Source organism: Chroicocephalus ridibundus, chromosome 4 (genome assembly GCF_963924245.1).
Source record: "Chroicocephalus ridibundus chromosome 4, bChrRid1.1, whole genome shotgun sequence".
Classification (NCBI taxonomy): Eukaryota; Metazoa; Chordata; class Aves; order Charadriiformes; family Laridae; genus Chroicocephalus; species Chroicocephalus ridibundus.
Genome location: NC_086287.1, coordinates 1,439,230 through 1,460,924, shown reverse-complemented (window position 1 = coordinate 1,460,924; position 21,695 = coordinate 1,439,230). Strand labels below are relative to the sequence as shown.

The 21,695-nt window shown below is 55.2% G+C and overlaps 1 protein-coding gene across 1 annotated transcript in view; it reads right to left on the bottom strand.

Annotated features, from left to right (window-relative positions):
* The window catches only part of EPS8L2 (EPS8 signaling adaptor L2), a 71,221-nt gene that overhangs the window by 46,584 nt on the left and 2,942 nt on the right, over positions 1 to 21,695 (bottom strand). The window contains exons 2-3 of the mRNA XM_063332979.1: positions 1,506 to 1,570; positions 303 to 358 (exon numbers count right to left, since the gene is read on the bottom strand). Coding sequence (XP_063189049.1) covers positions 303 to 358; positions 1,506 to 1,549 — 100 coding nt within the window. The 5' untranslated portion in view covers positions 1,550 to 1,570. The remainder of the gene's footprint in view (positions 1 to 302; positions 359 to 1,505; positions 1,571 to 21,695) is intronic.

The window sequence follows — 21,695 nt, the reverse complement described above, 5'->3', positions numbered from 1 at the left end:
CCTTTATCAGGTGATCTTGCTAACATAACTGGAGAGGAGCTGGGTGACGGGTGGGGGCGAGGGGAAGCGACGTCCTGCTTGTCTGTCCTCACCAAATCACGGCTGTGCCCGGCGTGGGAGGCGGTGGCACAGAGGTAAGGTGCATTTGTGCTGCCGCGTCGGGCCAGCCTGTTACGTGTGGAGGCCTGGATTCGCCTGGCTTTGATTGAGTTCCAGCTTGGAACTCCCCGACGGCTACATCCAGATCTCCAGAGGTGCTTTTGCGACAGGAAACCTTAGAGGTGTTTGTGGGCATGACTTACCGTACAGGTCCTTTGCGCTCAGCTTGGCGGCTCCGTCCGCTTTCCCCATGCTGCCACTGCCAAAGAGAGAAGGTACAAAGAAACCATCACCTCCCTGATCTTTTTAACATCTGCTTTCGCGTCTGCAGCTCTCCCGAGGGCGACCAGCCCCGTCCCCTTCATCACGTCCATCAGACGCGGTGCGACTCCGAATTACCAGGCAAAATTATTTGCTTGTCCGACTGTGCCGGCGGCTGCCTCTGCAACCCTAGCTGTTATCCACACCGCCGGCACATGTCACTGAACCCAGCAGCTGGAAACAGGAGACAGAGGAGCCCATCTAGGCCCGTCCCCACTAGAGTTACCTTCGCACACGGTGTCCCCTGGAAGGACATGGCTTCTGGAGGGGCTCTTGGAAGGCCAGTGGCTCCCAGTGTGCGATAAGCGGGGTTGTTTCAGGGAGCGGCGCAGGTAAATGGAGACCCCTCCACGTTACACCTGAGTCCACCTCAACCGGAGGCAGTCTAAGTGCCAAGATGAAGATCCCTTATTAATGGACCCTTTTGAGGTGTACTCCTTGAAGGCAGATGCTCAGATGTAGAACATGTCCCATGTAAAAATGTGGAAGGACATAATTGTGTGTAAATACTTGAGTTTCGGGGCGTCAGGTCTCTAAGCATGGGTTACCTCCCCTCTAGGGCCACCCCCCATGCCTGGGTTGTGTGTAGGAGTGTGTGGCCAGGAGATAACAGTGTTTTCTCCGGCTCAGGCCTGGCAGGGGAGGATCAAAGCGGGACCTCAGGGTTTTGGGCGCTGTGGTCGGGCTGTCCTGCACGGTGCAGTGAGCCAGAGGGTGGCCGGTGGCTCCTTTGTGCTCTGTCACCATGTCCCCCTGAGGGCAGGCAGTGGTTCGTGGTGCTCTCTGGAGACCAGGAGCGTGCAGGAAGGAGGGAGTGAACTGGTGGCTCTGGCTCCATCAGGAAGCCACCATGGGCTCCTGGTGTCCCTCTCCTCTCTGCACCTAACATGGCACTACCGAGCCACAACGCACCAGGCCTGTGAGGTGTGGGGCAGCGATGCTGGCTACGGCCACAGCTTGTGAGGTGCCCAGGAAGGGTGAAACAAACACCAGGGACTTGCGGGGGGGCAAGTGGGACCACAAGGAGCATCCCCCTGGGTGGTGCCAGCCGCGCGATGGAGGAAGCCCACCACGGAGATCCTTACTTTGATGAGCCGGGGTTGCTGCTGAGGGATCCCTTGTGACTCATGTCGCTTCGCAGGACAGGCAACTGCAGCAGAAGCAGAGGAGACAGGGTTAGCAATTAGAAAACGCGCCATCGGGTGATGTATCTGTGTGCATGCTCTGATTTGGGGTCTCCAAGGAGCAGCGTGGGCAGGTGGAGAGCAATCAGGTGAGCGCGATGGGCTTTCCTTGCTGCTCTCGGACACCTCGCACAGCTCATGCCTGGGCTGAAGATGGCACATCCCAGGATGCCGTTCCAACACCTATTCCCACCTCTCCCCTTTCGCGCGTCCCTTCCGGGCCCACCCCGACTTTGTGGGACTTCAGCACGTCTCCTTCTAGCAAAGCCGCCCTGCCCGCAGCTTCGCAGGCACCGCGGTGGCCTTTGACTTTATGGCCTGTCAGATGCCATTAACGAACATACGGATCCTCGCGGCCGCGTGCTCATGACTGTAAGTGTCCTGAGTCATTTTTCGTGCCTATGGTGCCATTATCTTTTGTTATGTGGCAATTTTGAGCTCTATCCCAGCTGCTAAAGTATCCTTACCAGGGTATAGCCTGCACAGAGAAAAGTGAGATGATTGTGAACGCTGCTCCGCTGGCAGCATAAGGATGGAGAAAAATTTACTGCGATGGTTTGGTGAGAGGCAGGCAGGCTCAGATCACAGATTTTTTTCCTCCTTTTTCAGATGAGAATTATAAATAATGTGAGAGAAGATGCGAGAGAGATCCAGGCACTGCTCTGAGAGCAGAACTGCAAGGGCAGGGGCGGCGGGGGGGGAAGAAGGGCAAACAAGGTATATAAAACCTCAGGGGACGCTTTGTGTTTGGCATCCGCGATAGTCACCTCTGCTCTAGTGCGGGAGTTGAAGGAAAGCCAGCAAAAGTCTTCGGGTTTTTTTATTCCCTTTTGAAAAGCTCTGGGGGCACCTGCCTGTGGGCTCGGCACTCCGCACCTCTGGTTTGCTTCGCCCGGGTCGGACCTCGCTCACCTCATTATAAGGTTGTCAGAATTCAAAGGTATGGCTTTGAAATACCCATCAGGGGCCTGGAGGAAGAAATTCATCGGTGTCTCCAGCGGGATTTCCTGCGAGGGGACCTTTGAACTTGCTTGGCCTGTGCCGTGGGGCCGCTGTGACAGCCATCCCTGGCAGGCAGCAGAGCTGCCTCGCAAAGGTTTTTCTAGCTGAGCTTAGGCTAAATTGTGCGTAATCCCTGGGGAATACTTTGGAGTCATCCCTGGCACCTGGGATTTCCCCTCTGGAGGCTGACTATCTGCTGCGGGGCTTGTTGTATCGTCAGCAGAGCTGCCCTAGATTCCTTACGTATCCCTTTTCATTTCTCCAGTTGGGAACGCTTGCGGTACGTTGCTCCGTGTGTCTCACCCGGAGGTGAGGGCGGAGACGGAGTTTTCTCACTGATCTTAACAAAACTGCCCCGGCGGTCAGAGGGACGGATGCTGTGGAGATCCAGCTCCCAGGCAAAGGACACGGCTTGTGTCCTACGCCGCTGCACAGCCACGCACACGCACCGACTGCGCGGAGGAACCCGGCGTCTTTTTGGGCTCAGCCTTACGGCTTTCAGCCTGCTTTGTGTCCCAGTAACGCTCCTCAGCACAGAGGCACTGTTAGAAATGACTTTGAAGGGCGTTTTGTAGCTCGTGTATTGAATTCTCCCTTTTTCGTCTCTCTTGCGGTTGATGCTGCAGTCCGTGCACGCACACACACGTGCAGGTATAAATTCATACACATGTTAGAATAGAAACTTGGTGTTCTGCCAACCCCTCTGCGTGTAATAAAACCCGTCCCTGCGCCCAAGCTTTGGGTACCTGTGAATTTTTCCTCTGTTAATAGCTGTCTGCCGGTTTCCTTTTACAGTCCTCAAAGTGTTCCTATCTCCCAGATCTCTGTGCGCATTAGCATAAGATACCTAGAAAAGGGAACGTGCTCTAATAAACCCAGCTCTGGTCTGTTTACTTTACACCATCCCATTGCTTTGGTCCCGCAGCTGATGATCATAGCTGGGAATGTTTCTGTATCTTTGTGTAATATTTCGGGCTCCCTTTCACACTCCCCCAGGGCCGTGTCCTTAACGGACTGAAATCCAGGTTACTCCACGGTAAGTGGTGCTGCGTTTGGCTCGTGGAGTTCAGAGCTCGCTCCCAGGCCCCAGCCAGGAAAAAGCAGGAGGAACCGGGGATGCAGCCAAGGTCACCCTGGTTTTTGTTTCTCCTTCACAAGCTCCGTCCGAAAGACAAACGCTGGGGGATCTGCTTTTGGAGGAACCCATCTGGTCAAACCCCGTGTGGCTGCCAGAGGAGCAGAGCCCCCGGCAATGGCAGCGGCGCAGCTTCGGGGGTGAAGTGGGACCAGCCACGGGATGAGCCCATTCTTTATCTCATGGTAAATTAATACAAAAGCTCTGACGGGATAAGCTGGGCTCCCTAGAGCAAGGCAGGATAAGCTACCGTGTACCTCGGCTACTGGGAACGCCACTGGACCCCGCGGGGTCAGAATGAGTTGCCGACGCGCTGCTTGGAGCGTGCGACGGGAGCACCCACCGCCCACGGACCCGCAGGAAGGTTTTGTGCCGCTTGGGGTCCCATTTATACCCCGACGCTCCAAAACCCTTCCACCTGGGCAAGCAGAAGCTGTAATCCGTTAGCACCGCTGACGTTTCGGTGAGGGGCTTGATTATAAATTGCTCCTTCTGACTCGTCCGACGGAGTGATCCCTGGTCCCTCTCGGCGTTTGTAAGGCAGTAAACCCCAGTGTCCCCCCTCCCTTCGCCCCGCGCCGTTGTAAGGTCGTCCTCCCTCCCAGGGTGCCTGTGTCCCAAAGAGGGCATGAAACTGGCAGCAATGTGTGCGCCTGCCAGGTCAGCGGGTCCTTATCCTGCTGGGCCGCTGCCTTTTTATTTATTCGTGCTATTTTCATTGCTTAACCTTTGCCTCGCTCTCACCGCTGCGTTAAGGGCCGTGTCTGTGTTCAAACTCGCGTTAATCGAAATGCGGGTGTGGTGTGATGCTGGCCAAGTTAAACCAGGACGGAGCCTTGCGCCAGAGCTTTTAATTCAGTTTAAATTGCCTGATATTAATTGAATCCTGGCTGGCAGACTGGCGGGGAGGGGCACATTTCTGAGGGGTTGGAGGCTTTATAATGATTTCGCAAAATCGAGAGACAGCTGGGCTTGAATGAAAATGAAGAAAGGGCTGTGAGTGCTTCACCTCTCGACGTGAAGAGAGCCAAAGACGAGATGGGGTGATGGCTGAGCTTTCCCCGAGTCTCCCCCTCCTTGTGGGGGCATCCCAAAGAGTTCTGACAGCCCGCAACCTCGGACACACGCGTTGCCCTCTCCCCGCTGTCGTTTCGGCGGTGGCTCGCGCTTCCCTGCGTAGAGTTCCCGATCTCCCTCTCGTCTCCCCGCGGGGCGCAGCCGCTGTCTGCTCCTTCCCCAGCGGGGCGAGCACGCGTCGGAAGGGAAGCGAGAGGCAAATTTAGCCGTGCGATGTGCGGCTGCGCAGCTGGAGACCCTCACCCGCTCTTTGGATGGTGCAGGGCAGTGTTTCTCCGTGGGTCACCAAGGAAGCTAAGCCTCGCGCGCGAGCAGTGGCGTGTGGCGGGATGGGAGCAGCTCAGCCAGGCTCAAATCCTGGCGGCGGGGACAGACGGCAGCACCAGGCTTCTGCTGGGGGCTCTCAGGGGAAGCTTAACTGCCTGGCTAAAGTTAACTTAGTTAACTCCAAGCTACCCGTCCCCTGTCCCAGGCCAGGAGATCTCATGTGCTGAAACAGGGGGCCCTAGGGAGGCCAGCAGAAGTCACTGAGAAGGACGTCGAGGTGGGTGAAGTCGTGTTGTGCTTTAAAGCAAAGGAAATCTCCCTCCCTGACTTTCCGGGCAGTCTTATCCTCGGAGGTCAAATATCCTCCCGAAGACACAGAGAGTTGTGACAGGAGCCTGGCATTGTCGTCTGGGCTGCGTTTCTGGACGTTTATAGCAAATGGAAGCGGGCCATACATTGTTTTGACTTTCTTTGAGTCTCTTTGAAGAGGGAGCTGCAACGTTGCAAGGGGGGAGAAGCTCTACGGGAGGGGAAGGAATAATAGCACTCTCTTCTCTTTGGGCCAGTCACTGCTATTGTCGTACGTTATTTTTATTAGGTATACTTCTCCCTCGTCGGCTGTCATCATACATTTTTGTTCATATAGCATGTGGAAAGGGATTGTGACAAATTCTAGACTTTGGGTGAAGACTGGACAACTTGAAAGTGTGAAATGCCTAGCAGGGTTTTTTAGGGCTATTATTATTCTCATCACTGTTAATAGCAGCATCTAGTGCCTGTGAGTGTTTTTCATCACAGGTCTAAGAGTACCTTGAAGACTGCGATCAGGTTGAGCGTGTGGGAGAAGGTCTGTTGGTATCAGAGGCCATTAGGATATATGATTGCAGCGGTGGAAACTCTGGTCAAAAAGCAACAGCTTTTGCTGGAACAACAGTAGAAAAATATGGCAACCCCCCCCCCCCAGCCTTAAAAATAAGCTACCTAGGAGTGATAGTAAGTTTTTCCTAGCATGCCCTAACCCATTTCTAACAGACCTTGTCTTCGCTTCCATCAGTCGACCCACTGAAATCTGCCCAGTGTGACAGGACTTCGAACTGCCCACAAGTTGGTATTGAAACATGTTTTTCTACCTGGAGCCATGGTGCTGATACTGATGGTTTAACCCGTGTGTCGCAAAAAGGGGTCAAGTATGGCTTGATGTCTGTAGCCTAAAGCGTTTCTTGACTGAGTTGGACCACCCGGAATGATGCCAACGTGCCAAGTGGTCCCTCATGCCCCATCAGGTCAACCCAAAGGTGGTGGTGGGGAATGGCTTCATAGAATCATAGAATCATTTAGGTTGGAAAAGACCCTTGGGATCATCAAGTCCAACCACCAACCCCACTCTACAAAGTTCTCCCCTACACCATATCCCCCAACACCACATCTGAACGAGTCTTAAACACCTCCAGGGATGGTGACTCCACCACCTCCCTGGGCAGCCTCTTCCAGTGTCAAAGTGCTTCATTCTGCAGCACGTGTGAAGTGCTTGAGGATGTGGCAAAGGAGGTCTCTGCACCAAGCAGATGATGGGGCTTGGGCACTGGTGAAATATGTGATGGAGACGCTGCCGGGGGTCCTGCCTGGGGCGGGAGGGGGCAGGTCTAAGGAGGGTGCTGCTGTCTGTGCCTGGAGCCCGTGCCAACTGGACGGGTCAGGCAGAAACGCTAGATTAGCAAAGCTGCGGCAAGTAACATAAAGCGTCAGTTAGAAACATTAGCTGGCGACCACATGATGTTATCTTTTAAGCTTCCCAGGACAACAGAGTGCTGTCTGTGAGGGCTGCGGAGTGTTTTCATAAGGCAATGTCACGCTGGCGAAAGCTGTCTGACGGACCGTCCCGCAAACCTCAGTCTGCTCGTACCCACGCAAGAGCAACGGGAGCACGGGCACCGTGACGCGTGTGTCCTGCACTGCCCACGCTCCAGACAGCCCGTCCCCGTCCCCGAGAGTATCCTGCCGCCTCCCGCCATCTGTCCTGCCCACTGTGATGGTACTGAAGGGCCTGGCAGACAGGCAGGGCTACAGTCCCACAGCAACCCACTAACACAACAGCCTTCGGGTGCTGGCGAGGCACTGGGGTCTGTGTGCTCGGTGCTCCTCGTGTGGCACCGAGACATCTACATTCGCACCATCTTGGTTTAGATCTCTCAAAGCGCTTGTGAGATGGACCCTGGGAGCCTGCGGCAGCCCTGAGAACTCAGCCTGGGTCTCTTGTGTCCTGGTCCAGCCTCCTAATGACAAAACCACCCTTCTCCTGCTTTTGGTTGCTTTTCTGAACCTGCCAGGAAGGATGCCTGGCAGGGCCCACCAAAAGAAATTCAGACCTGCTCGGTAGGTCCAGACCAAGAACATGCCCTCATAAAGAAAACCCTCTTTGGGTTAGTCAGAAAGCGTCGGAGGAAACCCATATCCAGAGCAAAGAGGCTGCCGGCCAACAAATGAACATGGTGGTGGTGTTGCTGCTCCTTTGTAAAAGCAAGGATCTTCCCCCATCTGAAATTTCCAAACCCTGTCTTTGCAAATCAAGGCGGTTCAGTGGGACCAAGTCGGAACTTCACAAACTCTATTCCAACCTGTTGCTGGTGTTTCCTGCTCTGAAAAGGGGAACACATCCAACCAATATTTCTCAGAGAGTCTGGTCACCCTTGGAGTCCCCATTCCTATCTGCGGTGTTTGAGATGTCTTTACAGTGCACCCAGTTTTGGAACGGGGTGAGTCCTGTTGTTCCCTTCCTCCCTCCCACCCATGGCGCTCTTTCAAGTTATCTTAACAGTGACGGAGCCGCTCGAGCTCACGGGTCGCTTTGGGAAGACACTAGCCCCTGTGGAAGAGGTGGGCGCGAACGCGTGTGTAGTTTCGGGGCGTGCACGGCATGTACCACGATACAGTAGTTAAAGTCACAGGCGGCGGGTACAACCTGCCAGGTGTCCGGAGGAAACACTCCCTCCTCTGTACATGGGATTTTTCACATTGCGGAGATTCTCCACAAGACAACAAGCACCTGAATAAATATAACCCAGCCCAACAGGTCAGCGCAGGTCTGAGCAGAGAAGAACCAAGCGTTCTTCAGCCTCCGTGGGAGAAGAGGCAGCAGCTCTTTTGGGCTGAGGCACCTCAGACCTACAGCCACCCCTCTACCAGCTTTGATGGACCCGGATTGCCCCTTTTTGTCCCTCCCTCCTTCCGTGCTGTGTCCTGCAGAGCGCCAGGGTAAGGTTTGTCCCCATCGCTGAGGATCACACCCAAGTAGGCTGTGCCTTGTTCGCCCACCTCCTCTGAAACAGTAATTTGTGCTTAAAAAGTATTTCCTGGGAAAATGTTTAGGCAGACTTCCCAGCGTCGAGAGGGGAACACCCACACGCTTGTCGGGCAGCTGGGCTTGGCGTGAGCGGTCCCTGGGAGACCGCAGAGCCCCGCTGGATCGCACTGGGGATTAGGAGAAAACGCGTCTGCTGGCTTTACTGCCGATCCCCCCAGGGGCTGCCGTGGAGGCTCGGGAGCTAACGCTCAGAAACACAAACGGCGCAAAAGTGCCAATATTTATAAATTGGTTCGCAAACTACCTAGAGAGAGCGTGGGGGGTCACCCTCCGTGTCCCCCCAAACACACACGTACACCCACACGTGTGTGAGGCTCTTCCCAGTCCGTCGGTGATAAGCAAACGGGCCTTAATTCAGGTCCAGGACAGGCGTCCAGGCAGCGCTGGAGGCTCTCGGTGCCCACGGAGGCCGGTGCGGGAGAGGAAGGCTCTGCAGGCTGCCTGAACCAAACGAGGAGATTTTCTATTCCTGCCAGACCTTCCTTCAAAGAAACACAACCAAAAGCGAGTCTAGACAGCACCTTGCTCCGTAAATACCCAGGGAAAAGGCACAAATAGCCACAATCCCCATGATCCTGGAAAAAAATGGAAGCTGACTCCGCTACCCCTCTGTTTGCAGAGTCCCTGTGCTGAGTCACAGCTCCCGAACTTACACTTTTCCTCTCCTGTTGGAGGAATCCCGCAGGAGCCGGGTGGAGGGAAAACAGGGAGCGGGTTGGGGCTTGCTGTGTGGCTCTTGCCAGGGGACCGAGCGGAGCAGTGGCTACGCTTGGGCTGCAGCGTGGCGAGCTTGAGAGCCTGGCCCAGGAACAGCGTGACAAATGTTAATAGACGCTTTCGCATAGGTGGAAGAGGAGACGGACGAGCGCACCTTGTATAAAAGCTCGTTAAATGGTTTAAACTAAAAGACCCCAATTCAGCGCTTTCCTAATGGGAGCGAATGTGAGCCACTGGCATTCCCCAGGAAGAAAACCCAGTACGAGGCGTTCCCTAGGCTTCCTGGGAAGACAAGAGTGTTGTGGGGGAATTCTGTAGCTTTTTTCCTCTGTCCTGTTTTTATTTGTGCCCGCACCTTCTGTGAGCAAAGCCTGCTGCCTTGCCCAGCTCCCGACAGATGGGAGCCCTGGGGGAAGAGCGGTGGGAGGTGATGCTGGCCCTGGGAGGCTGGAGCTGGCCGTGGGAGGCTGATGCTGGCCGTGGGACTGTCCCAGCAGGACACGAGGGGAAGGCTGGAGGGCTCCAGCCATCACGTGCCGGTGCTGGCAGGACCCGTGGGTGTTGCACACCTGGTACCCAGAAAATTTCCTGAAGAAACGCGCTGGTAGTTGTCATGCCGAAAGTTTCTTTGCTCTGCGTCCTTATTCCATGCCCCGCCTGTCCAAATGATCCCTTTTTCCTAGCCTGGTGCTAGACCCCGGGAGCTGGATCTCCGTCAGCAAGGGTGTTATAGCCGTGATTTTTAGAAGCGGGAAAGGATTTGATGCTGTGGCTCTGTTGATGAAAGGGATCCTTTTTATTTTCTCGGCGTAGAAATCCGGACTCGGACACCAGGCCAGTAAAAATAGGGAGTGACTCTGCGTGTGTGTGTCATATTCCAGAGCAGGACGGATAACGGCCCAAGGCACTGCCCTGTTCTGCTCTAAGAGGGCATTGAATCGCGCTCAGGCAAAACACCAAGGCCCTGGGTGTAACTGGCCGGGTGCTCGTGTCTCCTGGCAGCAAGCGCCGGCTCCCAGAGCCGCTCCTCACGTGCGCCACGCCGTACGGCGAGAATATCGACCATTTCTCTTACGGCTTTTCCAGGCTCGACGGCATTTGTGGAACAGCTGGGAGACTCGGCAAAAGGCACCGGTGGGGCAGGGTGGGCTGAAGGCGTAAAGGGTTCCTGCTGCGTCCCCGCTGCTTCCCGCAGTGGCGTTACGGCTCTGATTGAGGGCAAAGTGTTCTTCTCGGTGGTGGGACTTCAAGGCAAAAAAGCCAATTTCCTCAGGGCTCTCACAGCCGTGCCTGAAAGGCGACAGTGTGCTTACACAAAGCACCCGTAGCAAAACCGCTTCTTCCAGAGGGTTTAAAGCTACTGGTCCAACCATCAGCTGCTGCGTCTACCCTGACAACATGCTAATAGTACCTGGGTGGTCCTCGTTAGTCCCCAATGGGTATCAGTCGTTTATTGCCAGCTGTGGACATACAGGCAGGTAAGAGATTGGCCTTTGCTGTCACTAGGGCTTTGAGCTAATCACCCGAGTGCCTTAATTGTTCATTAAACAATTGCTTTAATGTGTCAGTACACTGCGACCCCACCTCATGCTAATACTGTGCAATCCCTACAAGCTAGCCTCCGTCGTCCGAGTTTGTTACTGCTTTCACATTATATAAGAATAAATAAATAATTTATAAAAAGAATTGGCAGGCCGATTCATTTTCCACATTACTTCCCAGCCAAGGCCTTAGCCCCAGGAGGACCCTTAAACCTGAGTATCACTTGCCCGGCTACTGCCAGCCCAACCGGGGCCGAAATGCTCCAAGGCAAGGCGACGGGGTGGTATCGCTGGTCCCTCACCAACCCTCAGGAGGGGCAGAGGGAGGTTTGTTTGTAAATAAACGCCTCCATGCCGACCGGTTCATCGGCAAGACCGAGGCGTTGAGAAGGATGGGACGTTTCCACCACCTCCTCCTAAAGGAAGGGCATTTTTGGTCACTCCCTGAAACGCTGATTCACTCGCCTGGCAGAAGTTCAGGCATGCCGCAGCACGGCTGCGTGCCAAGAGCTTGTTCTCCAGCAGAGAAAAGCTTGTTATTAGGCTGAGAACCACTCTGGGGGCCACGTTTAGCTTCAGTTTCTCTCCAGCGTGGTCATCTTGAAGTCTTTGGGGTTGCAGTGAGATTGGTAAATCTGAACCAAGAAATACTTATCTCCCTGCGCCGGAGGGTCACGCCATGGTATCTTTCCCCAAAGAAAGGGAGAGGGCCGGAGTCCCTCCCCCTCGGCCCATGCCAGCGAGTAGCTGTTTCGCTCCGCTCCCTGCTGCCTTTCCAAACGTCTGCCTACAGCAGCTGGGGCTTGGGGAAACTAATTCATCAATAACTTTCATTTCCTGCTGTAAAACTTGCCCCGGGGTTTCTGCTGGGAGGGTGGGGCAGAGGATTTGAGGGAGGAGATTCCTCTCTTGAAAATCACATGTGATGTTTAAGGCTTTTCTAGCCTTCTTTAGGCTAATCACAACAACGTTCGCCGCCATCTCTTCCCACCCCATTTTGTGCTTCCTACTCATATCCTGTCTGTGTATTTTTGGCCACTTGCTAACAATTCATTTGAGCTAAAACTTGGCACATGGGGAGCTTGGCGCTGAGTGTCACTGCAGGAAAACAAGCTGACATCAGTTTAACCAGCTCAGTGACCTGGTGGCAACCATGCTCCCAGAGACGTGGCGGGGTTCAGGTCACCTTGTGGCGCGGCAGGGGACGGGGGTGTTCCTTACATGGCATATTCAGCCCCTCGAAACGCACGTGGGGCTCTGACCAGGCATCTTTCCTTCGATGGAGGTGACGGCCCCATCTCCCAACAGTGTGAGCACAGAGGGGGAGCGGGGTCTTGCTCAGGGGCTGCTGCTGGGTTCATAGAATGGTTTGGGTTGGAAGGGACCTTAAAGGTCATCTCATTCCACCCCCTGCCCTGGGCAGGGACACCTCCCACCAGCCCAGGTTGCTCCAAGCCCCGTCCAACCTGGCCTTGAACCCCTCCAGGGATGGGGCAGCCACAGCTTCTCTGGGCAACCTGGGCCAGGGGCTCACCGCCCTCACAGCAAACAATTCCTTCCTGAGATCTCATCTAAATCTCCTCTCTTTTGGTTTAAACCCCTTCCCCCTCGTCCCACGGCTCCCCTACCTGCTCCAGAGTCCCTCCCCAGCTTTCCTGGAGCCTCTTGAGGGCCTGGAAGGGGCTGGAAGGTCTCTCTGGAGCCTTCTCTTCTCCAGGCTGAACCCCCCCAGCTCTCTCAGCCTGTCCTCCCAGCAGAGGGGCTCCAGCCCTCCCAGCATCGCCGGGGCCTCCTCTGACCCCGCTCCAACACCTCTGTGTCCTTCTGCTGTTGGGGACTCCAAAGCTGGACCCAGTACTCCAGCTGGGGTGTCAAGACGCCACCTCACGTGGTGGGAGCAGGAGCAGGAGCAGGAGCACTGGCAGCTGGGACCGAGCCCAGCCCGTGCGTCAGAAGTCAATGCCCATGCTGGCAGAGCACAGGGGGACACTTTGCTGCTGTGCCAGTGAGTTCCCATCTCGGGGCACTGGCACTGGCTGGGGGTGCAGCTTGGATCAACAAGGGTGTCTCACCCACCCGGTTCCGGGGAGCGGGCTGTGCTGCTGAGGGTGGGAATAAGCAAAAAACCTCCACGCAGCAGCACTCGGGCATTTTTTTAGTAGTCGTTTAATCTAGCTTTTTTTTTTTTCCCCTGTTGTTGGTATTTTCATATATACGTCACGGTAGATAAAATTCGATATGGAAAATTGTGATTTATCACTTCCCAGTCGTCTCTGAAAGGCAGAAATGGGGGTTCATCAAACCGTGCTTTTGCTCTCAGTCATTTATTTGTTTTACCTGCAAAATGCTGAGATTTTTGGAGTCTCACAGAGACTCCCCAGTGGAACCCTAATGCTGATTGCTGATGCAAAATAAATGTTCTGTTGCAAAATATTTAGCCAAACGTCCGTGGCGAGCTGAGGACAGCCCTGCTCTGTCGCTGGATTCGGAGGACAAGGTGCACAGTCCCAGGAAGCAGCGAGGAGGCGAGAACCAGGCGTTATTCTCAAAAACCCTGTGCAGGAAACTCGCTCCTTTCTTAAGACACAGACTGCACATCAGGGACGAGATTTGGTGACAACAGTTTGGATATTAGGAAAAATTTCTTCACTGAAAGGGTCATCAAGCATTGGCACAGGCTGCCCAGGGGAGTGGTGGAGCCTCCTCGGAGGTATTTAAAAGCCGGGTGGACGTGGTACAGAGGGATGTGGGTTAGTGGTGGGTTTGGCAGCATTGCGTCGATGGTTGGACTTGGTGATCTGAAAGGTCCCTTCCAACCTCGACAATTCCATGATCCTGTGGTCTCCTGTGTCTCCTTCAGCATGTCTTTGAGACTCTGCAGCGCTCTGCTCCCATCAGTGAAAGGGCAGTAGAAAAACTGACAATCTCACAAGAGGAATACAGGAACGGCTGGAAGGGGACGAGCTCCCGTGGCTCGGAGCAGAGGTGGGATGCAGGTGCCGAAGCTGGAAAGAGCATCGGGCTGTCGGTCAGGAGAAGAGCTGCAGTCGGCCTGGTGTTCCTGCGGGGGATGGACACCAGGGCAGCTGGTCCAGATGGGCTCATTCATCGCCTACTCGCTTTAACCCCTTTTTAAGCAACTCATCTTGCTGTCCTGTGAGCGGCTCTTGACTGAGCAGTAGCATTTGGAGCCTTCTGTCGGCAAAGTCGGCTCCAGAGACTCCTTGTATTAACCCTTGGGGACGCTGTCAGATGCAGCAATCTCAGTTCTGGTGGTTCCTCTCTCCTGCTTTTAAACTCCTGCTTGATTTTCACTCTGACACCTGGACTAAAGACGAGCGAATGGTCCCGATTCTCTCCTCCTAGCGACTCGCACCGTACCGTGACAAGTTACAGTCTTGGTTCCAGGAGCAGCTTCAGCACTTCCCACCCTCCTGCTGTCCCTGGCCACCACCTCGGCCCCAGCAACTCTGTGCGGGAGCACTCCAACCCTGAGCGGGAACCGGTGGGGCTTGAACCCCATTCCCCTGACGTGTCTTTTTTTTTTTGACCTCGCTGGTTTGTTTTCCAGCCAGGTCAGCTCCAGAATGTGACTCGCAGCCCGGCCCCTCAAGCCCCACAACGGAGGAGCGTCGCAGGAGGGCGAGCGGCTGGGAATGGCTCAAGCCGGCACCGCTTGGAGCCTCCCGCTGACGCCTGCAGGTAAACCCCGGGCTTTTACAGGGCGATCGTCCCTCATCGGGGTTGATTTCCGATGTTTGGGCTTTCAGTAAAGCTACCGAGCTCCATGGGTGAGGCGGCAGGAGGGGGTTTTGCAGCATGAACAGCCAGTTACGCAGTAACCAGAACAGTCCCACGAGAGATCGTTCCAAAACAAAAAACGGCAAAAAAAAAAAATAATGTTCCCTTTGCCCTTTGTTTCATTTAGAATAGAAGGATGTGTGAGGCTGGGTTTATCAAAAGAATTTAAATGGCCATTTCTAATCTTACGGTGCAGAAATGTTTTAACAATCTTGCCACAAAAAACTTAATCTCCTGCAAGGGCAAGGAGGAAAAAGCAGAATTGGTCCCTGCAGCAGGGGCCGGGGATGAGAGTCTGTGAGGGCCAGCTCTCGGCTGGGCTAGGAGAAACCGGGAGTGACTACAGGGCTGGGAAGGGACGAGAAGAGCTTCCTGTAATGTCTCAAAGAGGAAAAGTTTCACTAGCCACTCCTGCACACCCACAGGGGCTTGGCACAGGGATTTCCGCTCCTGAAATAGCTAAAGCTCTGCAGGGGGACACGAAGGAGACGCGTTCTGCGGTGGGAACCTCAGCACTGTGGAGCAGGTTGCCCAGAGAGATTGTGCTGTCTCCGCCCTTGGAGATTTTCAAGAACAGGCGGAGTAAATCAGCCCAATTTCAGAGCTGACCCTGCTTTGGGTTGGACTAGAGACCTCCTGAGGTCCCTTCTGGCCTGAGAGACCCTGAGATCCTCGACGAGGAGATGGGAAGGAGCGAGAAAGCCCTTTTAGGCCAGGTGGGCAAGCTGGGTTTGCAAGGCTTGGGGCTGTCGGAGGATGGCGGACAGTCGTGCCAACACAGGCCACGTGGACTCTCCTGCAGCCAAAGGAGGCGGCAGGGGTGGCGTTTACCACAACCTGTGGTTTAAAACCAGTGAGCTCTCCTCGCCGGACTGACTGTCTTTAGGGAACGAGCCACAGGCTTGTGTGTCACCTCTGGAGCAAGGGAAGGTTTGCAAAAGCGGGGTTGTGTCCAAACATGCCCGGTGCGGAACCTGGCGTAGTCATGGTGAAGGAAGGGGCAGGTGGCCCCGAGAGCACAGGAATACACACGCTTTGGAGAGGGACAGGGAGCCCCTGACGGAACGGAGAAACCAAAGTCATTTACCCTCCACCTCAGCAAATACCAGCTTTCCTGACAGCAGAGGTGTAACCCTGGTAGCCAGCCCCCCTGCCCAGTTCTCCTTCGACTGCAGATAAATATACGTACGTGCCATTTTTAGCCCTCTCAGTAATTCCCCTTCCTGGCCTTGGCGGGGACGGGGACGCAGCCCTCCTGCCCATAGCCGTCTGCGAGAGGATGCTGCCAACCTTTCCCGAAGATGCTCTTCCCGCGCATGCAGCCCCGGTGCATCTGGGGCTCGCTTTGGGCTACGACACGGTGCTGTGCCCGCTGGTCCCCAGCCAGGTGCTCCTCAGTCCTGCCCTGTGGGACCGCCTGTCGGCAAGAGATTAGCGTGGGCCTACTGCTAAGCTGGATGTCATGAGGTAACCAGGACCTCTTATAGCTCGAGTTGTCGGGGGACAGGGTTCTGTGACAAGGGGACCCTAGTGCCAGCCACCCATGCGGCGCCGGAGCGGAGCACGGCCTCTGCGAGCAGCGTCTTGGCAGCCACGCGCTCTTGTCTCGGCATCGTGTCGGAGTCAGCGTCACACACTGTGCTCTAGGGAAAATACCGGGGACCGCCGAGGGTGGTGACAGCCCAGATCTCTCCCGCAGCCTGCTCCGCTGCTTTACATCCTTCTTCTAACCTTTGACCGTTTGCTGACGAGGTCTTGGCAGGCGGGGAGCAGAGAGCAGGAGCGTCTCTGGGCTTGCGCCAGGTGTGGAGCAGATGTTCTGGGGACCTGTCTGGTCTAGTTTGCTACTGGGGACCTGTCTGGTCTCGTTTGCCTGTGACTGTGGGAGGCGGGTTTTGACCGTCCGGTTTGTTTCTTCCAGCCACCCTCGGTCATGGAATCATAGAATCATAGAATTGCTGAGGTTGGAAGGGACCTTTAAGATCATCAAGTCCAACCTTTAACCTACCCTGACATTCTAAACCATGTCCCTCAGTGCCCCATCTACCCTTTTTTTAAACACCTCCAGGGATGGTGAATCCACCACCTCCCTGGGCAGCCTATTCCAATGTTTAATAACCCTTTCAGTGAAAAAATGTCTCCTAATATCCAATCTAAACCTCCCCTGATGTAACTTGAACCCGTTTCCTCTCGTCCTGTCACTTGTCACCAGGGAGAAGAGGTCAGCCCCCATCTCTCTACAACCTCCTTTCAGGGAGTTGTAGGGGGTGATAAGGTCTCCCCTCGGTCTCCACTTCCTAGGAGATTTCCTTCCACTGAGCGGTCCCTGGGGCCGGAGCTCCTCTCCTCCCTTCGAGTCTCCCCTTTGGCTCAGAGGAGCCAGAGACGGCTGCCTGGATGGGGGGTGGTCCATCACCTCTCCCATCACCCATGCTCATTCCTGCTGGGATGGCAGGTTGGGAGCACGCGCACACGCGGCTGTAGCACACGCGGATGCCCAGATGGGAGGACAAGAACAAGACAGGCACACGGGGAGCCTCTCTGCAAAGCTTCCCAGCCTCCAGCAGTGGGATTTAAGAGCTCTTGGTACCCTTTTTCATCCTGGAATTTCTCCAACTGCATCTGGCCAACCTGTGTAAACTTTTGACATCCCGAATGGCCTGTGGCAAGATGCTCGGCAGCTCGGCTCTGCATGCGGGGCTCGGACATCCCCTTCTGTTTGTGCCGCACTTGCCAGCTGCCAGTTTCCTGGGATGCCCCCCAGCTCCGTTACCAGTAAACAGCTGTTCCGTATTCCCTGTCTCCGTGCCACGGGCAGTATCGCGGATCTCGAGGAGAGCAGCACCCATGCTGTTTCTTTTCCAAGGTGAAGAGTATCGGAAGTTTCCTAACTTACGTCACGTAGACAGGCGCCCCTTCCTCCTTTGTTTTTCAGCTCGGAGCAGAGGCAGCAGCGCGGAGGAGCGGTGGGAAAAGGGTGCTGCCGTGTCAAGAGGATTGCTCAGCCCCGACCACACCTAGGGTGCTACCTGCCCGCACTGGCAGGGACCGGCAATGAGCACGGCTCTGCTACGTTTGCTCGCAATTTATCCTGTTGAACCTGCTCCTGCCCCGCTCGGTGCGGCAGCTCATCCGACTGAGCTGCAGCTTTTCTGCCATTTTTTATTTTTTTGTTGTTTTTTTCAGCTGGTGAAACTTTATCAACTTTCTCTTTTTCAAGCGGTAGCGACTCACGGCAACAAACCTGACAGTCCCGTGGATCTACGGTTAACCCCCCGAGCTTTCCTGTCACATTTACTCTCCCGCCCTGCCCCTTCTATTGCAAAAAAGAGGGAAGAACACCCAGCCCAACGTTTTCCCCATGTTATTCCCATCCAGCCTACTCTGGCTTCATTTGAGCGCCGTGTTGGGGCGAGCACACGCCTGGATGCTGGGCTGGACCCTCCCTCCACCAGCCTGGGTTCTCTGCTACTGAAACTCCGCAGGCCCAGCTGGAGGATGCTGACTTACACCCTTTGGGAATCAGCCCTTTGACTTCAGTGGGGCAAACTGCCGTTTCCACCGCTCGGATGTGCTGCTCTCCTCCTGCAATTTAGGAGGGGTCGTGCTCTCAGGTGAATCAGCAACACACCTGCCTGCGTGCTCAGGTACCAAGGCCATCTGGACATCATCTAGAGATGCTGGCGTGCAGGTGCCTGGTGATACAAGACTCCTTCCCCGGCCAGCCCGAAGGACCTGACTCTTCTCGTGTGGATCTAAGCATGGATCGAGCCTATTGAGGTCCATCTAATTCCAATTAGAGGGTTTGCTTGGGTGCAGTCACGCTCTCCGTCACAGAAGTCCTGCCTCCATCAGATATTAAGGGCTGGAGCCTCAGCAAGGGATAACTTGCAAAACTCCGTTGTGGTCAGCGTACATGGATTTAGGAGCCATCCCCCACTGCCCAACCTTACCCCACGCCACAGACACCACCCACACCTGCACGGGCTGCCTGCGTACATGTTATTCCTCTTCCTTCTTCAAGGAGTTTTGAAAGTCTCATATCTCAACCTAGAAGCCACGCCAAGAGCATCAGGTGCTGAAAACAAGACGAACTGCCTTGCTGTGTGAAAGTCAGCGTTACAGATTAACCTGTGGGAATGGCCAGAGACAAGTCCGTTCACTTCTTCCCCAGAGGAAAGCATGAATATCTTTCTAGGGAACAGAGAGGTTTTAATTAGTGCTCCCTTCTGCATACAGCCTGGCTCTCCTACTCTGTCTCCTCAGATGAACACAGCTATAATTAAGAGGCAGCAGTGTCAGGAATGAGAGCAGGCTCCAGCCTGTGATTTATTAAGGGATGTCGTGGGTGCAATTACCTTTCTCTCTTCTCCTCTCCCCGGTGTTTTTATGAAGTGAATTTACTGATGAAAGGAGTGTCTCGGGCTCAGGCAAATGGACGCCCCTGCGTTTATCTACAGCACAGACAGAGCACGGGCAGAGTCACGGCCTTTTCCTCCATACGGTTACCACTGAAAGCCTCAAACCCGACGTGGAGGATTTCGTGTCCCCGGGTCGCCGTTCTGGCCTAAGCCCCGACCCTCTGTGACCACCTGTGAGCAAGACCCGAACCGAGGGCAGCACCCACCAGCGCCCTCCTCATCGCCAACCATCTCCAGCGGTGGGATGAGGAGTCACCCCAAAGGAGTCAGGGGACGAGGAGCGAGCGGCAGAGTAGGACAAGCCAGTTGCATTGTCCACCACAACAAGGTGGGTCACGGTTTGGGTGTTGCTTTGTTTTGGCTGGTGCGGGAATCCAGGGGGGCCATGGCTTTGGGTGGCAGCTCTGGTTCTCCTGGCAGCCAACACCTCTAACGCACGAAGAGGTTAGAACTGTCTCGGCTCCCAGATAGTTCCCGCTTCTGGTCATCTTCAGGGGGAGGAAAGTTACGTGTAAGCAGCCTGGGGGAGGGTGATGTTGACTCGGACTGTGCCTTTTCGCTTGATCTTAATCGCCGTCTTGCCAGTGGCAGTACTTCACTTTCTGAATCACTCAGCGACGGCGAGCATTACTGCTGGGTGGCTGAACTTTGGTTTATTGCCATTCAGATGGTCTGCACTTTACCTTTGTAGGATATAAATCTGGACAGGTTGAGACTGATAAGACACAGGGGGGGGGAAAAAAAAGAAAAAGGAAGCAGGAAGAACAAAATTCAAACAAGTTCGAGTTATGAAAAGCTTTTGGGGGCCAGTACCCCAAGTGGAATCCAAAAAAAGGTGGTGTTCAAGGATCCCAGCCCAGCAAACATGGAGTGTTACTACTCCAGCAGCCATTGAAGGAGCTGCCTTCACCTAGGGCAAGGCTGGGTTGGGGGCCTGTGAGCCGCCAGGGCTCGTTAGTGCCACATCTGGCCACCACGACCGCCAGGGCTGGCACAAAATCCCCTCCGCTGCCCCTTCCTGCCCTGGCTCTTGGTGCCCGTTTCCCCGGCAGCGCTCAGCTCCTCCATCCCCGCTGAACTGCCTGGGAGGAGCCACGGCAGCGTACTGGGGAGGGGGAAAGGAAAGCGAACGGTTGGGCTCACGCCTCAGTGGGTGAAGACCCAACTGTGGTCTGGGTGTGGGAAGGTGCCCATAGCACCCGAGACGAGGATTTCTGGCGCGTGAGACGCGTTTGCCCATCTCCACAGGGGAAGGAAAACCCTTTGTGAGGGATGCTCGTGATTTGTGACCCTCCTCGGTAGGCAGCGATGGACGGGAGGGCACGGAGCACCCTGAGCAGGCCCCGGCTGCACCTTGTCCCCCATCTGCCGTGGAGCAGCCCAGCCTCTGCCATCAGCCTCTCGTGAGGGTCCCCCTGGTTCAACCGTGCCTGCAGGAACCTGCCGGCCTTCGCTTGGCGCTTCAAACCAAATCACGGCCAAAGTGGCTTCTCTGGCCGCTTCGGCCCCTGTGCCGGGGCAGCCGAGCAGGCAGAGCCTGTGACTCCCCACCCCTGGCTTCCCCCTCCCATGGCTGGGGAAGGTTTTAGTCTTCTCCCCCGGCGGGACCTCGGTGGCAGTGAGCACGTTGCAGTAACGCCCTTGGGAGCTTTTGGGGAACGGGAAGAAGGGCTGGGCTCTCCTGGGGAATTGCAGAGCAGGTGAATGGGGAGGATCTCCAAACCGGTCCAGCGCTCAGCCACACACCCTTCCCTCCCTTCTTAATTGCGATTCCTCCTGATTTATCTGCATTACCAGGAAATAAATACACCGGGGCTTTTTTTGCTTCACTCCCCCCAGCATCGTGCATTTCAAGTTTTGCGGGCGGCACCGTCCCCAGCCCAGGAGAAAGGAAGCCTCTCGCTGCCTCGGGAAGGGACAAGCTCTCGCCTCGTGCACAGAGGTGTCCTCGTCCGTGTGGGATCAGCCCAGCGACACCAGTGTGTGGGATCGGCTCTCTCCGGCACCTCCTTCCACTCCCGCTTGCCAGTGATTTGATGCAGGGGAACTAAATATTTTAGGGATGGGTAACAGCATACTTATTCCCTGAGTCTGCCATTTCAAACCCACTGCAAGCAAACAAAATTGCCGTTCGCAGCCTCCCCGCTACGTGAAAATCCCCGCAGCTCCTCTCTGCCGCACGGTCGCGTGGGCAGGTGGAGGTCCAGGAGCCGAAAGGTGATCCTGGGTCTCCTTGGACCTCGTCTCCCTCATGAACTCTGCGTCACTCAGGCGTCGTACAGTGCCTGGCACCATTCTTTGATAGAATCATAGAATCATAGAATTGTTGAGGTTGGAAGGGACCTTTAAGATCATCGAGTCCAACCTTTAGCCTACCCTGACAAGAGCCACTTCTAAACCATGTCCCTCAGTGCCCCATCTACCCTTTTTTTAAACACCTCCAGAGATGGTGAATCCACCACCTCCCTGGGCAGCCTATTCCAATGTTTAATAACCCTTTCAGTGAAAAAATGTCTCCTAATATCTAATCTAAACCTCCCCTGACGCAACTTGAACCCGTTTCCCCTCGTCCTATCACTTGTCACCAGGGAGAAGAGGTCAGCCCCCATCTCTCTACAACCTCCTTTCAGGTAGTTGTAGAGGGTGATAAGGTCTCCCCTCAGCCTCCTCTTCTCCAGGCTAAACAACCCCAGCTCCCTCAGTCGTTCTTCATAAGGTTTGTGATGGTGCAAGGGCTCTTCTGTAACACGGTCGGATGAGCAGGGAGGG